The following is an 18,614-nucleotide window of genomic DNA, read 5'->3' as shown; positions in this document are numbered from 1 at the left end:
ACAAAAATAGTACTAAAATAAATATGATATACTACAGAAAAATAATACGGAAAAATATAAAATATGTTCTTTAATTCTATTTGCATTAAGGGTCAACGCAACATTTTATAAAGTCATAAAAAATAAAGATATATACAATTATAACAACTAGTATGATTTGTAGATGTAAAATTTTATCTTACAAAAATAGTACAATATAAAATGCAGAAATGTTTTCAAAACATTTTTAAAATGTAATTTTGCATTAAGGGTCAATGCAGTATTTTATAAGTCATTAACAATGATCAATTATCACGACTAGTATAATTTATAAATGTCAAGTTTTATCATACAACAATGGTACTAAAATAAATATAAAACAATACAGAAAAAAATTAAATGTAATTTAGGTCAATGCAATATTTTATAAAGTCATAAAAATACAAATATATACAATTATAACTACTAGTATAATTTGTAAATGTAAAGTTTTATCATACAAAATAGTACTAAAATAAATATAAAATAATACACAGAAAAAATAAATATTTTTGGAAATTGTCGTTTAGGATTAAGGATCAATGCAATATTTTACAAGTCATAAAAATATAGAATTATCAAGACTAGTATAATTTATACATGTAAAGTTTTATCATACTAAAATTGTCATGAAATAAATATAAAATTATACAGAAAAAAATGTAATATCTTTAAAATGCTATTTGCATTAAGGATCAATGCAATATTTTATAAAGTCATACAAATAAAAAGATATACATTTATCATGACTAGTAAAATTTGTAAATGTAAAGTTTTATCTTACAAAAAGGATACAGAAAAATACAAAATATATTTTTTTTATTGTCATTTTGCATTAAATGTCAATGCAATCATAAAACTAAAATGAATATACAATTATCACTACTGTTTTATAAATAATTTATAAATGTAAAGTTTTAACATCACAAAAATTGTACTAAAATATAAATACAGAAAAAAAGAAAAATATTTTTCAAATTCTATTCGTGTTAAGGGTCAACGCAATATTTTATAAAGTCATAAAAATATATATAATTATAACTACTAGTATAATTTGTAAATGTAAAGTTTTATCTTACAAAAAGGATACTAAAATAAATATAAAATAATACAGAAAAATACAAAGTACATTTTTTTTATTGTCATTTTGCATTACATGTCAATGCAATCATAAAACTAAAATGAATATACAATTATCACTACTGTTTTATAAATAATTTATAAATGTAAAGTTTTAACATCACAAAAATTTTACTAAAATAAATACAGAAAAAAATAAAATCTTTTTCAAATTCTATTCGTGTTAAGGGTCAACGCAATATTTTATAAAGTCATAAAAATATATATAATTATAACTACTAGTATAATTTGTAAATGTAAAGTTTTATCTTACAAAAAGGATACTAAAATAAATATAAAATAATACAGAAAAATACAAAATACATTTTTTTTAATTGTCATTTTGCATTAAATGTCAATGCAATCATAAAACTAAAATGAATATACAATTATCACTACTGTTTTATAAATAATTTATAAATGTAAAGTTTTAACATCACAAAAATTGTACTAAAATATAAATACAGAAAAAAATAAAATATTTTTCAAATTCTATTCGTGTTAAGGGTCAACGCAATATTTTATAAAGTCATAAAAATATATATAATTATAACTACTCGTATAATTTGTAAATGTAAAGTTTTATCTTACAAAAAGGATACTAAAATAAATATAAAATAATACAGAAAAATACAAAATACATTTTTTTTAATTGTCATTTTGCATTAAATGTCAATGCAATCATAAAACTAAAATGAATATACAATTATCACTACTGTTTTATAAATAATTTATAAATGCAAAGTTTTAACATCACAAAAATTGTACTAAAATATAAATACAGAAAAAAATAAAATATTTTTCAAATTCTATTCGTGTTAAGGGTCAACGCAATATTTTATAAAGTCATAAAAATATATATAATTATAACTACTAGTATAATTTGTAAATGTAATGTTTTATCATACAAAAATAGTACTAAAATATAAATACAGACAAAAAATCTTCTAATTCTATTTGTGTTAAGGGTCAACGCAATATTTTATGAAGTCATAAAAATAAATATATATATAATTATAACTACTAGTATAATTTGTAAATGTAATGTTTTATCATACAAAAATAGTAGTAAAATACATAGAAAATACAGAAAAATATACAATATTTGTATAATTATATTTGCATTAAGGTCAGAATGAGAGTAAATGTTAAAGTTAATAAAAAGCAGTGATTTGATTGTGTAATGTTTATTGTATTAAACAAAAAGGGTACGACATGTTGGAATAAACTACAATTGTTCATGCTAGCGAGCCAGTGTTTGGTGGACTTTTTTTTTTTTTTTTACCGAGCACCTGGAGTGTCCACTTGGAAGCTGCAGAAACCCAGCTGCCCTGAACGCACCACTCTCCCCAACAAGTGCTGACAAACTACAATGGCGGCCAGCGAGAGTCGCGGCGTTGAAGGTGACGAAACTTACACACTTTAGGGTTATATTTACACGCAAAACGGAGAAAATCTTACTTGTTAGTCCACACTGGAACCGGATTCTTCTTCTTGTTCTGCTTCTTTTGCTTCTTCTTCTTTTTCTTCTTCTTCTTCTTTTTCTTCTTCTTCTTCTACTTTTGTTTCTGTTTCTTCTTCTTCTTCTTCCGCCTCCGGAGGGGGAGGGGGGCAGTCGGCCTTGCGACAAAATCGCACGATCCACGCATGCTCAGAGTCGTCTGAGGATGAAAAGTCATTTTGGTTATTTAAAAACCCCCAAAACAGTTTCATTATTTTTGTAACACAAATTATACTAGACCAAAAAACCCTAATAATGATACATATTTCCAATAATAATAATAATATAACAATAAGAAGAAGAATGGTACTGTAATAATAATACTATTATTAATAATAATAATAATACACATTTGAATTCTGCCACAAAATGATTCATAAATGGTCATAAAAATGTTTTTGTTTTTTTAACCAACACATTTAAATGTTCAGGGTATTCAAATGAAGTGTTTTGTTTATTTTCCACATACTTGATTATTTCCCAACTAAAACAGGATGGAAATATGTTTAATTATGACAATAAATGCCTTGAAAATAATCACAGCTGCATTTAAAAAAAATGCACAACAGAAAAGCAAAACAACACAACACATCATAATACGGCACAACACAGCAGCACCACAAAACAACACAACAGCACCGCACAACACAACACAAAAGCACAACACAACAACACAGCAGAACAACACAACAAACCATAAAACAGCACAACACAGCAAAACAACACAACACATCATAAAACAGCACAACACAAAGGCACAACACAACAGCACAACACATCAGGACAAAACAACAGCACCACAACATAACACAACAAATCATAAAACAGCACAACACAGCAAAACAACACATCATCAAACAGCACAACACAACACAAAAGCACAACACAACAACACAGCAGAACAACACAACAAACCATAAAACAGCACAACACAGCAAAACATCACAACAAATCATAAAACAGCACAACACAAAGGCACAACACAACAGCACAACACATCAGGACAAAACAACAGCACCACAACACAACACAACAAATCATAAAACAGCACAACACAGCAAAACAACACATCATCAAACAGCACAACACAACATCAAAAAGCACAACACAGCAGCACAACACAACAACACAGCAGCACAACACAACACAGCAGCACAACACAACAACAAATCATAAAACAGCACAACACGTCATGAAACAGCACAACAAAACACAGCAGCACGGCGCAACACAACAAATCATAAAACAGCACAGCACAACAACAAAGCACAACACAACAACACAGCAGCACAGCACAACACAACAAATCATAAAACAGCACAACACATCATCAAACAGCTCAACACAACACAGCAGCACAACACAACAAACCATAAAACAGCACAACACAGCAAAACAACACAACACATCATAAAACAGCACAACACAAAGGCACAACACAGCACAACACAACAGCACAACACATCAGGACAAAACAACAGCACCACAACATAACACAACAAATCATAAAACAGCACAACACAGCAAAACAACACATCATCAAACAGCACAACACAACACAAAAGCACAACACAACAACACAGCAGAACAACACAACAAACCATAAAACAGCACAACACAGCAAAACAACACAACAAATCATAAAACAGCACAACACAACAGCACAACACATCAGGACAAAACAACAGCACCACAACACAACACAACAAATCATAAAACAGCACAACACAGCAAAACAACACATCATCAAACAGCACAACACAACATCAAAAAGCACAACACAGCAGCACAACACAACAACACAGCAGCACAACACAACACAGCAGCACAGCACAACAACAAATCATAAAACAGCACAACACATCATGAAACAGCACAACAAAACACAGCAGGACGACGCAACACAACAAATCATAAAACAGCACAGCACAACAACAAAGCACAACACAACAACACAGCAGCACAGCACAACACAACAAATCATAAAACAGCACAACACATCATCAAACAGCTCAACACAACACAGCAGCACAACACAACAAACCATAAAACAGCACAACACAGCAAAACAACACAACACATCATAAAACAGCACAACACAAAGGCACAACACAGCACAACACAACAGCACAACACATCAGGACAAAACAACAGCACCACAACACAACACAACAAATCATAAAACAGCACAACACAGCAAAACAACACATCATCAAACAGCACAACACAACACAAAAGCACAACACAACAACAGCAGAACAACACAACAAACCATAAAACAGCACAACACAGCAAAACAACACAACAAATCATAAAACAGCACAACACAAAGGCACAACACAGCACAACACATCAGGACAAAACAACAGCACCACAACACAACACAACAAATCATAAAACAGCACAACACAGCAAAACAACACATCATCAAACAGCACAACACAACATCAAACAGCACAACACAGCAGCACAACACAACAAAGCACAACACGACAACACAGCAGCACAACACAACACAGCAGCACAACACAACAACAAATCATAAAACAGCACAACACATCATGAAACAGCACAACAAAACACAGCAGCACGACGCAACACAACAAATCATAAAACAGCACAGCACAACAACAAAGCACAACACAACAACACAGCAGCACAGCACAACACAACAAATCATAAAACAGCACAACACATCATCAAACAGCTCAAGACAACACAGCAGCACAACACAACAAACCATAAAACAGCACAACACAGCAAAACAACACAACACATCATAAAACAGCACAACACTAAGGCACAACACAGCACAACACAACAGCACAACACATCAGGACAAAACAACAGCACCACAACACAACACAACAAATCATAAAACAGCACAACACAGCAAAACAACACATCATCAAACAGCACAACACAACACAAAAGCACAACACAACAACAGCAGAACAACACAACAAACCATAAAACAGCACAACACAGCAAAACAACACAACAAATCATAAAACAGCACAACACAAAAGCACAACACAGCACAACACATCAGGACAAAACAACAGCACCACAACACAACACAACAAATCATAAAACAGCACAACACAGCAAAACAACACATCATCAAACAGCACAACACAACATCAAACAGCACAACACAGCAGCACAACACAACAAAGCACAACACAGCAGCACAACACAACACAGCAGCACAACACAACAACAAATCATAAAACAGCACAACACATCATCAAACAGCACAACAAAATACAGCAGCACGGCGCAACACAACAAATCATAAAACAGCACAGCACAACAACAAAGCACAACACAACAACACAGCAGCACAGCACAACACAACAAATCATAAAACAGCACAACACATCATCAAACAGCTCAACACAACACAGCAGCACAACACAACAAACCATAAAACAGCACAACACAGCAAAACAACACAACACATCATAAAACAGCACAACACAAAGGCACAACACAGCACAACACAACAGCACAACACATCAGGACAAAACAACAGCACCACAACACAACACAACAAATCATAAAACAGCACAACACAGCAAAACAACACATCATCAAACAGCACAACACAACACAAAAGCACAACACAACAACAGCAGAACAACACAACAAACCATAAAACAGCACAACACAGCAAAACAACACAACAAATCATAAAACAGCACAACACAAAGGCACAACACAGCACAACACATCAGGACAAAACAACAGCACCACAACACAACACAACAAATCATAAAACAGCACAACACAGCAAAACAACACATCATCAAACAGCACAACACAACATCAAACAGCACAACACAGCAGCACAACACAACAAAGCACAACACGACAACACAGCAGCACAACACAACACAGCAGCACAACACAGCAGCACAACACAACAAAGCACAACACGACAACACAGCAGCCCAACACAACACAGCAGAACAACACAACAACAAATCATAAAACAGCACAACACATCATCAAACAGCACAACAAAACACAGCAGCACGACGCAACACAACAAATCATAAAACAGCACAACACAACAACAAAGCACAACACAACAACACAGCAGCACAACACAACACAAGAAATCATAAAACAGCACAACACATCATCAAACAGCACAACACAACAAAAAAACACAACACAACAACACAGCAGCACAACACAACACAATACATCGTAATACAGCACAACACAGCGCACAACACAACAAATCATAAAACAGCACAACACATCATCAAACAGCACAACACAACACAGCAGTACAACACAACAAAAAAACAACACAACAACACAGCAGCACAACACAACACAACAAATCATAATACAGCACAACACAGCAGCACAACACTACAAACACACACACACACACACACACATTAGACAATAGTCATCATTGTAAACATGACAAGGGCCAATAGTCATCATTGCAAACATGACAAGGGCCAATAGTCATCATTGCAAACATGACAAGGGCCAATAGTCATTGCAAACATGACAAGGGCCAATAGTCATCATTGCAAACATGACGAGGGCCAATAGTCATCATTGCAAACATGACAAGGGCCAATAGTCATCATTGCAAACATGACAAGGGCCAATAGTCATCATTGCAAACATGACAAGGGCCAATAGTCATCATTGTAAACATGACAAGGGCCAATAGTCAACATTGCAAACATGACAAGGGCCAATAGTCATCATTGCAAACATGACAAGGGCCAATAATCATCATTGCAAACATGACAAGGGCCAATAGTCATCATTGCAAACATGACAAGGGCCAATAGTCATCATTGCAAACATGACAAGGGCCAATAGTCATCATTGCAAACATGACAAGGGCCAATAGTCATCATTGCAAACATGACAAGGGCCAATAGTCATCATTGCAAACATGACAAGGGCCAATAGTCATCATTGTAAACATGACAAGGGCCAATAGTCATCATTGCAAACATGACAAGGGCCAATAGTCATCATTATAAACATGACAAGGGCCAATAGTCATCATTGCAAACATGACAAGGGTCAATAGTCATCATTGCAAACATGACAAGGGCCAATAGTCATCATTGCAAACATGACAAGGGCCAATAGTCATCATTGTAAACATGACAAGGGCCAATAGTCAACATTGCAAACATGACAAGGGCCAATAGTCATCATTGCAAACATGACAAGGGCCAATAATCATCATTGCAAACATGACAAGGGCCAATAGTCATCATTGCAAACATGACAAGGGCCAATAGTCATCATTGCAAACATGACAAGGGCCAATAGTCATCATTGCAAACATGACAAGGGCCAATAGTCATCATTGCAAACATGACAAGGGCCAATAGTCATCATTGCAAACATGACAAGGGCCAATAGTCATCATTGTAAACATGACAAGGGCCAATAGTCATCATTGCAAACATGACAAGGGCCAATAGTCATCATTATAAACATGACAAGGGCCAATAGTCATCATTGCAAACATGACAAGGGCCAATAGTCATCATTGCAAACATGACAAGGGTCAATAGTCATCATTGCAAACATGACAAGGGCCAATAGTCATCATTGCAAACATGACAAGGGCCAATAGTCATCATTGCAAACATGACAAGGGCCAATAGTCATCATTGCAAACATGACAAGGGTCAATAGTCATCATTGTAAACATGACAAGGGCCAATAGTCATCATTGCAAACATGACAAGGGCCAATAGTCAACATTGCTAACGAGCTAGGTGCTCCAGTAGTAAAGTGCTAGCATGTAAAACAACAACAGCTATTATGTTAGCGTTTGTGGGTCATTTTTTTGGCAAAACCTTTTCGTTCAAGGTGCTAAAAGTGCTAAATGGTGTCTCCTGGTAACTAGTGCTGGTTTGTGTAGCGTGTGTGGTGAACAAGTCGGACAGGAAGTGGACAATGTTATCGCTATAATCAGGACCCATGGCACCGGGTACGCGGGTTCAATCCAATCATCATTAATGCCTGCTTTTCTGCGGGGGGCGGGGCTTGCGGCCAAGGCAGAAACCTCTTGACCCGGCGCGGCGCAGCGCCGCACGTAGGCGGTAGTAATTACCTTTGGAAATGTTTGCAGCTGCTGATAGGTTCAATTGGCCCCGCCTCCGTGAAATAAATAAGCCTGAAGCTCGGAGCAGGTAGGAAAATAAAAGATTGGCAGGGAGTTTGCAGCGTGAAGTGGCGGGCAAGTGACACACAATCACCCGCCACAATGGAGGGCCCCCGCACGGGCGTGCTCCCACCAACCTGGGGGGGGGGGTGGCCGGGGGCCCGCGGGGACGCTCAAGTGCGTGCAGCTGGGCGCGCTCCTGAAGTGAAGGCCCCCCCGCAATTAGCTCGCGTCTCGGCGCTAACCGCTCCGTTTGGCGAGCACGAGGGAAACCACAACAAGAAAATAAAAAGGGCTTCCTTTCACCGAGGTGTCTGAAGTGGAGCAGAGAAGTTGTTTGCTCCTAATTGTGAAGCTTATCTTGATTTGACAAATTTACCACTTGATGCTTTTTTTTGGGGGGGGGGGGGGGGGGATACAAAAAAAAAAAAAAAGACCTGCAGTTTGATTTGGCAGCTTAGTGAGTGTTGGAGGACTCATTATAGCGTCGCACATAATTACCTCTCACTTTGCACAATTGATTTTTAGCAAGAAAAGCTCTTTCTTCTAATCTGCATATTTATTATTGACTTTTTATTTTGTCAGGAAATGGTCACAATTACATGAAATAAAAAAAAAAATGTTCAAATAATTATGGTCAAGGAAATATTTTTTAATGCACTGTAAAAAAATCGAAATATTATATATTTTAGGCAATGGTCATATTTATGTTTAATAGATAATTTAACATTTGAACATGGAATCTTTTTATGTGTTGGTGAAGAATTTTTTTTTAATGTGCTGTCAATAATGTAAATATTGTGTATTTACATTATGTTTAACAGATCATAATTACAAAAAATATATTAAACATTATTAAGTGTTGATAATGAAAAACATTTTTTTCTATCCCATTATGATGAAGTATTTTTTATTTTATTGGCTATTATTATTTCATTATTTTTTATGACACCTCCATAATTAATAGAAGACATATAGTATAATATATAAACAAAATAATATATTGAATATTTATAAATATTATTAATTCAGCAAATGAACATTTATGTTTAATTAAAAACAATTAAATGTAGTATATTGAACATTATTTTTTATTTCATTATTGTTAAAGTAGTTATTTTATTGTATAGTATTGTTTCATTATTTTAATGATACCTCCATAATTAATACATCAATATAATATTACATACAAACAACATTCTATATTGAATATTTATAAATATCATTATTTCATCAAATGATAACATTTATGTTCAATACAAAATAATTAAATGTAGCATATTGAACATTTTTAAATGTTGGTAATAAACAAAAAACAAATAATTTCACTATTGTTTAAGTATTTATTTATTTTACTGCATATTATTGTTTCATTATTTGTATCACACCTCCATAATTAAACACATTTCATAATTTATGTGAAATTACTTTAAAATTAAAAATATTAATACATGCAATATTTTTATGTGTTGGTCAAAAAAAGCAATTTTTAATGAGCTGTCAACAATCTAAATGTTTTGTATTTTAGAAAACGATAACATTTATGTTTAATAGATAATAATTAACTTTAATACATTGAACATTTTTAAGTGTTGGTAAGGAAAAAACAATTTCATCCCAGTATTACTAAAGTATTTTATTTTATTGAGCATTATTATTTCATAATTTTTATGACACTTCCATAATAATGTATCAAATATAATTTTAGTTTTATTGTATATGAAAATAATAACATATTGAATATTTGTAAGTGTTGGTCAATGAAAGCATTTCTATTGCGCTGACAACAATCTAAATATTTTGTATTTTAACGAAATGATAACGTTTATGTTTAATTGAAAATATTAAATAAAATGTATTCTATAATATATTGTTATGGGCAAAAATTATGACTAAAGTGGTAAAGTTGTATTTTCATTTGAAATTTAATTTTATTGACAGTTTGGTTCAACAAAACATATTTATTATTCATTTGTTTATTTATTTTGGCAACACATCATTTTACGTGAATTTATTTTTCATCTAATCTTTTTATTATATTGATAATTACGATTTCATTATTTTTATGACACCTCCATGATTAAATATCTGTAATATTATTTTAGTTCTATTATTATAAAAAAATAAAAAATAAATATATATATATATATATATATATATATATATATATATATATATATATATATATATATATATATATATATATATATATACAGACTATTTGTATGTGTTGGTCAAGGAAAGCAATTTTAAATATTTTGTAATTTAAGAAATGATAACATTTATGTTTATCAAAAATACTTTATTTTTATAATATATTCCTAAGTGCAAAAGTTATGACTAAAGTGGTTCAGATGTTTTTTCATTTGCACTTTGATTCTACTGACCGTTTAGTTAAGACACTTATTTATGACTAATGTGTTTATTTATTTTAGCAAAACATAATTGTATGTCAATTTGTTTTTCATCAGTTTCTATTTGATTTTTTTGAGTATTATTATTTCATTATTTTTATGACACCTTCATTATGAAATATTTTATAATTGATGTAATATTATTTTAGTTATATTTTGATATATACAAAATACTAATGTATTGAATATTTGTATGCGTTGGTTAATAAAGGCACTTTTTAATGATCGTCAACAATCAAAATATTTTGTATTTTAGGAAATGATAATATTGATGTTTAATAGAAAATAATTAAACATAATATATTGAACATTTTTATAATACAATATATATATGTATATTATATGATATCGTTTTCCTTCATTTGAGTACCGTATTTATGTTTGTAATCAGCCTGACCTAAGCCTGGTAAACTGTAAGTAGGTTAGGTATAATTATTGAATATGATTAGGAGTAAGATGACTAATTCAGTGTTAATATTTGAGTGGGTCCTCTGTAGTGGAAAAATAGAGAACCCCTGAATTACAGGACGCGAGAAAGGTCCCAGGCTAAAATGTATAGGCATGATGGAGATGACCTCTTTGTTCTGTGTGAAGAAGTGTCACTGCAGACACACACACACACACACACACTATGTGTGGCCCCTGGCGCCCAAAATAACATGACCACTTGGGGAATATCCACTATTGTTCTGCATCTTGGCGCCAGGCCAGCGAGGCATGTTTTGTCGGCGTTAGCAACAGTAACTAAAGAGCACGACATACACATCTGCTGATGGAAGTGAAAGTAATGTCAGATCTTTCAAATCAAACAAGCTGACTTTTATCTTGTCTTACGTACAGAAGCTACTTTACGGTCCCTAAAAGCAGATTAGATAATGGGGGGGTCAGACCCTGTCTTCCATCATCATTGCATCCTGCTGGACGGGAAGACATGAGGCAATAAATCTCCTCTTTAAATGCCCCCCGACACTTCCTTGGCTTGCAGAATAAATCCCTGCAGGATACAGGAGCATCCTCCTCTACATTATAGTGTGTGTGTGTGTGTGTGTGTGTGTGTGTGTGACCATACACATACACATTCAGCGCGCTGCTAGAAGTGTAACATGTTATTATTGTTCCAAAATCCACTCGCTCTCAGTGTGTAAAGATCAAAAGTTGCATTTGAGTAGTGGGAGTTCCGCAGGGTTCCATCTTAGGTCCCTTTTCAGTGCATATGTAACATGTTTACTTGCGCAACTACATGTTGTTGTTGTTGTCATTTGTGGGAATCACATTAATATAAACAAAATACTAATACATCTGATCTTTTTATTATATTGACAATTTCATTATTTTTATGACACCTCTATGGTTTAATTATATTTGATCATTTCTGTAATATTATTTTAGTTCTATTTGATAACATTTTTTAAATTAAATAAATAAATAAAAAGTTAAAATAATTAAAAAAAAAAATACATATATATACACACACAATTTTTTTATTTGTATGTGTTGGTCAAGGAGAGCAATTTTAAATATTTTGTAATTTAAGAAATAATAAAAAATTTTAATAATACATTCCTAAGTGAAAAAATTATGACTAAAGTGGTTCAGATTTTTTTTTTATTTGCACTTTGATTTTAGTGACAGTTTAGTTAAGACACTTATTTATGACTAATTTGTTTGTTTATTTTAGCAACACATAATTGCATGTCAATTTGTTTTTCATCAGTTTTTATTTTATATTTCAAGTATTATTATTTCATTATGGGCTTCACGGTGGCAGAGGGGTTAGTGCATCTGCCTCACAATACGAAGGTCCTGAGTAGTCTTGGGTTCAATCCCGGGCTCGGGATCTTTCTGTGTGGAGTTTGCATGTTCTCCCCGTGACTGCGTGGGTTCCCTCCGGGTACTCCGGCTTCCTCCCACTTCCAAAGACATGCACCTGGGGATAAGTTGATTGGCAACACTAAATTGGCCCTAGTGTGTGGATGTGAGTGTGAATGTTGTCTGTCTATCTGTGTTGGCCCTGCGATGAGGTGGCGACTTGTCCAGGGTGTACCCCGCCTTCCGCCCGATTGTAGCTGAGATAGGCTCCAGCGCCCCCCGCGACCCCAAAGGGAATAAGCGGTAGAAAATGGATGGATGGATTATTTCATTATTTTTATGACAATTACGCGTTGTTGTTGTTGTCATTTGTGGGAATCACATTAATATAAACAAAATACTAATACTAATACATATGATCTTTTTATTATATTGACAATTACGATTTCATTATTTTTATGACACCTCTATGGTTTAATTATATTTTACAATTTCTGTAATATTATTTTAGTTCTATTTGATAAAAGAAATAACATGAAAATTAAATAAAATAAATAAATAAATATTAAATAATTAATTAATAATTAATAATTTATTTGTATGTGTTGGTCAAGGAAAGCAATTTTAAATATTTTCTAATTTAAGAAATGATAACATTTATGTTTATCGAAAATACTTTATATTTATAATGTATTCCTAAGTGCAAAAATTATGACTAGATGTTTTTTTATTTGCACTTTGATTTTAGTGACTTTTTAGTTAAGACACTCATTAATGACTAATTTGTTTGTTTATTTTAGCAACACATAATTGCATGTCAATTTGTTTTTCATCAGTTTTTATTTTATATTTCAAGTATTATTATTTCATTATTTTTATTGTTGTTGTCATTCGTGGGAATCACATTAAGAAATATGACTTTAAGTCAGGGGTGTCCAAATGTTGTCCACGGAGGGCCGAACACGGAAAAGTAAAAATATGCGGGGGCCATTTTGATATTTTTCCTTTTTCAAAACCAATACAGTATATAGTTTTTTTTTAAAAACCTTTAGGGCTCCCCTCAAGTTTGTTTTCAGGGACCCAAAAGGGTCTCAGTCATAAACATAAGTTGTTTTTTTAAACGCTTACATCTCTAGATCAACCTCAGATCTAGCTGTTTTTTTAATGGCAAAAACGCTTGCAGTCCAGCAGTGGGCCCCTGCCCTATGGTTAAGATGTAGGAAAATTCCTGGCGAATGAGTTGAACATTTTGACATGATGGAGTGGAGATATCAACACGTCTTATCTCACCTGCCATTCTGAGGAAGGTCCCGTCGTAGGAGGTGATGGTCCTGGTGGTGGGCTCGTAGAAACCGTCCCCGCAGTCGTAGCAGCCGCCAGGAATGTCGCGCGGCGGATGCAGGTCTGTGAGCTGGGATTCACCTGAATCGGCACAATCAAGGTGACTACAGTCATCAAGTCGGACTCGCCGACATGGTTTGACGACGGCGACCTGCGGGTCGGAGTCCGTGGCATCGCTCCGTGTAGAAGCGTCGGTCCTGGCCGTCACAGTAGTCCCAGTCCTTCTCCTGGTAGGGCAGGCCGTCAGCGAAGGTGAACGAGCCCTTTTGTTGAGAGGATGAGGATTATTGTCTGGTGTTACATGGCCTTTCCTTTTAACAACACTCAGTAAAGGTTTGGGAACTGAGGAGACACATTTTTGAAGTGGAATTCTTTCCCATTCTTGCTTGATGTACAGCAGTGGTCCCCCACCTTTTTGGAACTGCTTGAAATATAGTCCCACGGACCGGGGGGTGGGGGGTTTATTTATTTATTTTGTCATTAAAAAAATACAATCATGCGTGCTTACGGACTGTATCCCTGCAGACTGTATTGATATACAGGTAAAAGCCAGTAAATTAGAATATTTTGAAAAACTTGATTTATTTCAGTAATTGCATTCAAAAGGTGTAACTTGTACATTATATTTATTCATTGCACACAGACTGATGCATTCAAATGTTTATTTCATTTCATTTTGATGATTTGAAGTGGCAACAAATGAAAATCCAAAATTCCGTGTGTCACAAAATTAGAATATTGTGTAAGGGTTACATTTTGAAGACACCTGGTGCCACAAACTAATCAGCTGATTAACTCAAAACACCTGCAAAGGGCTTTAAATGGTCTCTCAGTCCAGTTCTGAAGCCTACACAAACATGGGGAAGACTTCAGATTTGACAGCTGTCCAAAAGGCAACCATCGACACATTGCACAAGGAGGGAAAGACACAAAAGGTTATTGCTGAAGAGGCTGGCTGTTCTCAGAGCTCTGTGTCCAAACACATTAATGGAGAGGCAAAGGGAAGGAAAAACTGTGGTCAGAAAAAGTGTACAAGCGATAGGGATCACCGCGCCCTGGTCAAGATTGTGAAAAAAAACCCATTCAAAAATGTGGGGGAGATTCAGAAGGAGTGGACAGCTGCTGGAGTCAGTGCTTCAAGATCCACCACCAAGAGACGCTTGAAAGACATGGGTTTCAACTGCCGCATACCTCGTGTCAAGCCACTGTTGACCACGAAACAGCGCGAAAAGCGTCTCACCTGGGCTAAGGAAAAAAAGAGCTGGACTGCTGCCGAGTGGTCCAAAGTCATGTTTTCTGACGAAAGCAAATTTTGCATTTCCTTTGGAAATCCAGGTCCCAGAGTCTAGAGGAAGACAGGAGAGGCACAGGATCCACGTTGCCTGAAGTCTAGTGTAAAGTTTCCACCATCAGTGATGGTTTGGGGTGCCATGTCATCTGCTGGTGTCGGTCCACTCTGTTTCCTGAGATCCAGGGTCAACGCAGCCGTCTACCAGCAAGTTTTAGAGCACTTCATGCTTCCTGCTGCTGACCTGCTCTATGGAGATGGAGATTTCAAGTTCCAACAGGACTTGGCGCCTGCACACAGCGCAAAATCTACCCGTGCCTGGTTTACGGACCATGGTATTTCTGTTCTAAATTGGCCCGCCAACTCCCCTGACCTTAGCCCCATAGAAAATCTGTGGGGTATTGTGAAAAGGAAGATGCAGAATGCCAGACCCAAAAACGCAGAAGAGTTGAAGGCCACTATCAGAGCAACCTGGGCTCTCATAACACCTGAGCAGTGCCAGAAACTCATCGACTCCATGCCACGCCGCATTAACGCAGTAATTGAGGCAAAAGGAGCTCCAACCAAGTATTGAGTATTGTACATGCTCATATTTTTCATTTTCATACTTTTCAGTTGGCCAACATTTCTAAAAATCCCTTTTTTGTATTAGCCTTAAGTAATATTCTAATTTTGTGACACACGGAATTTTGGATTTTCATTTGTTGCCACTTCAAATCATCAAAATTAAATGAAATAAACATTTGAATGCATCAGTCTGTGTGCAATGAATAAATATAATGTACAAGTTACACCTTTTGAATGCAATTACTGAAATAAATCAAGTTTTTCAAAATATTCTAATTTACTGGCTTTTACCTGTACCGTATTTTCCGCACTATAAGGCGCACCTAAAAACCACAGTTTTTCTCAAAAGCTGACAGTGCGCCTTATAACCCGGTGCGCTTTATTACGATTCATTTTCATAAAGTTTCGGTCTCGCAACTTCGGTAAACAGCCGCCATCTTTTTTCCCGGTAGAACAGGAAGCGCTTCTTCTTCTACGCAAGCAACCGCCAAGGAAAGCACCCGCCCCCATAGAACAGGAAGCGCTTCACCCGCCCCCGGAAGAAGAAGAAAAAACGCGCGGATATCACCGTACGTTTCATTTCCTGTTTACATCTGTAAAGACCACAAAATGGCTCCTACAAAGGACAAGGATCCGGTTCATAAAAAGACGCAATCTCTCCATCCGCACACGGATTACTACCGTATTTCACAGCAACTGATATTCCTGTGAACTGCACTGTGGAACGGGAGCACGTACGGTGAATATTCGCACCACAGGGAATGAGAAGTCATCCTTCACTGTGGTTCTAGCTTGCCATGCTAACTTCCACCCAGGGTGATATTCAAAAGGAAGACCTTGCCAAAAGAGACCTTTCCAGCCGGCGTCATCATAAAAGCTAACTCGAAGGGATGGATGGATGAAGAAAAGATGAGCGAGTGGTTAAGGGAAGTTTACGCGAAGAGGCCGGGTGGCTTTTTTCACACAGCTCCGAAGGCGAACACACCTTCACTAAGACGGGCAGATAGCGCCGGTCGACATACGCCAACATCTGCCAGTGGATCGTAAATGCCTGGGCAGATATTTCGGTCACAACTGTGGTCCGAGCTTTCCGGAAGGCAGGATTCACAGAACTGCTGGACAACAACAGCGACACTGAATCCGATGACTTCGACGAGGCGGAGCCGGCCATTTTTGGATCCCACGCTTGCGCAACTTTTCAATTCGGACACCGAAGACGAAGAATTCGAAGGATTTACGAATGAAGAATAACTTCAGAAGGTGAGCGCTATGTTTATTTTGTGTGTTGTGACATTAACGTTCGAGCAACATTATGTTGCTATTTATTGCTCTACACCATTTTGAATTTTACTATGTTTGTGATTGCACATTTGCGTACATTTTGGGACAGAGTTGTTAGAACGCTGGTTTTCAATATATTATTAAAGTTTGACTGAACTATCTGACTGTTTTTTTGACATTCACTTTAGCGCAGCGTTTTTTTGACATTCACTTTAGCGCAGCGTAGGCGCGGCTTATAGTCCGGGGCGGCTTATTGGTGGACAAAATTATGAAATATGTAATTCATAGAAGGTGCGGCTAATAATCCGGTGCGCCTTATAGTGCGGAAAATACGGTATATTGATATATAATGTAGGAACCTACCAGAATATTAATAACAGAAAGAAACAACCCTTTTGTGCGAATGAGTGTAAATGGGGGAGGGCGTTTTTTTGGGTTGGTGCACTAATTGTAAGTGTATCTTGTGTTTTTATGTTGATTTAATTAAATAAAAAATTAATTATTTTTTATTTCTTGTGCGGCCCGGTACCAATCGATCAACGGACCAGTACCGGGCCGCGGCCCGGTGGTTGGGGACCACTGATGTACAGCTTAAGTTGTTCAACAGTCTCCCTTGTCATATTTTAGCCTTCACACATTTTTAATGTCTGGACTACAGGCAGGCCAGTCTAGTACCCACACTCTTTTACAATGAAGCCACGCTGTTGTAACTCCTGGCTTGGCATCGTCTTGCTGAAATAAGCAGGGGCGTCCATGATAACGTTGCTTGGATGGCAACATATGTTGCTCCAAAAGCTGTATGTACCTTTCAGCATTAATGGTGCCTTCACAGATGTGTAAGTTACCCATGTCTTGGCCACTAATACACCCCCATACCATCACACATGCTGACTTTTACACTTTCACCCTAGAACAGTCCCCATGCTTCTTTTCCTCTTTGGTCCACAGTTTCCAAAAACAATTTGAAATGTGGACTCGTCAGACCACAGAACACTTTTCCACTTTGCATCAGTTCATCTTAGATGAGCTCGGGCCCAGCGAAGCGTTTCTGGGTGTTGTTGATAAATGGCTTTGGCTTTGCATAGTAGAGTTTTAACTTGCACTTAC

The 18,614-nt window shown here is 35.7% G+C and overlaps 1 protein-coding gene across 2 annotated transcripts in view; it reads right to left on the bottom strand.

Annotated features, from left to right (window-relative positions):
• morn5 (MORN repeat containing 5) overlaps positions 1-18,614 on the bottom strand; it is a 60,177-nt gene that overhangs the window by 36,275 nt on the left and 5,288 nt on the right. For both annotated transcript variants that reach the window (XR_009815844.2, XM_061966375.2), the window contains 3 exons: positions 14,523-14,634; positions 14,321-14,452; positions 2,599-2,798 (listed from right to left, as the gene is read on the bottom strand). Coding sequence is in view for 1 of the 2 variants with exons in the window: in XM_061966375.2 (XP_061822359.1) it covers positions 2,602-2,798; positions 14,321-14,452; positions 14,523-14,634 (441 nt within the window). In the remaining variant the exon portion in view is untranslated. The remainder of the gene's footprint in view (positions 1-2,598; positions 2,799-14,320; positions 14,453-14,522; positions 14,635-18,614) is intronic.

This window comes from Nerophis lumbriciformis, linkage group LG11 (genome assembly GCF_033978685.3).
Source record: "Nerophis lumbriciformis linkage group LG11, RoL_Nlum_v2.1, whole genome shotgun sequence".
Taxonomy (NCBI): Eukaryota; Metazoa; Chordata; class Actinopteri; order Syngnathiformes; family Syngnathidae; genus Nerophis; species Nerophis lumbriciformis.
This window is presented reverse-complemented; position numbering and strand designations above follow the sequence as displayed.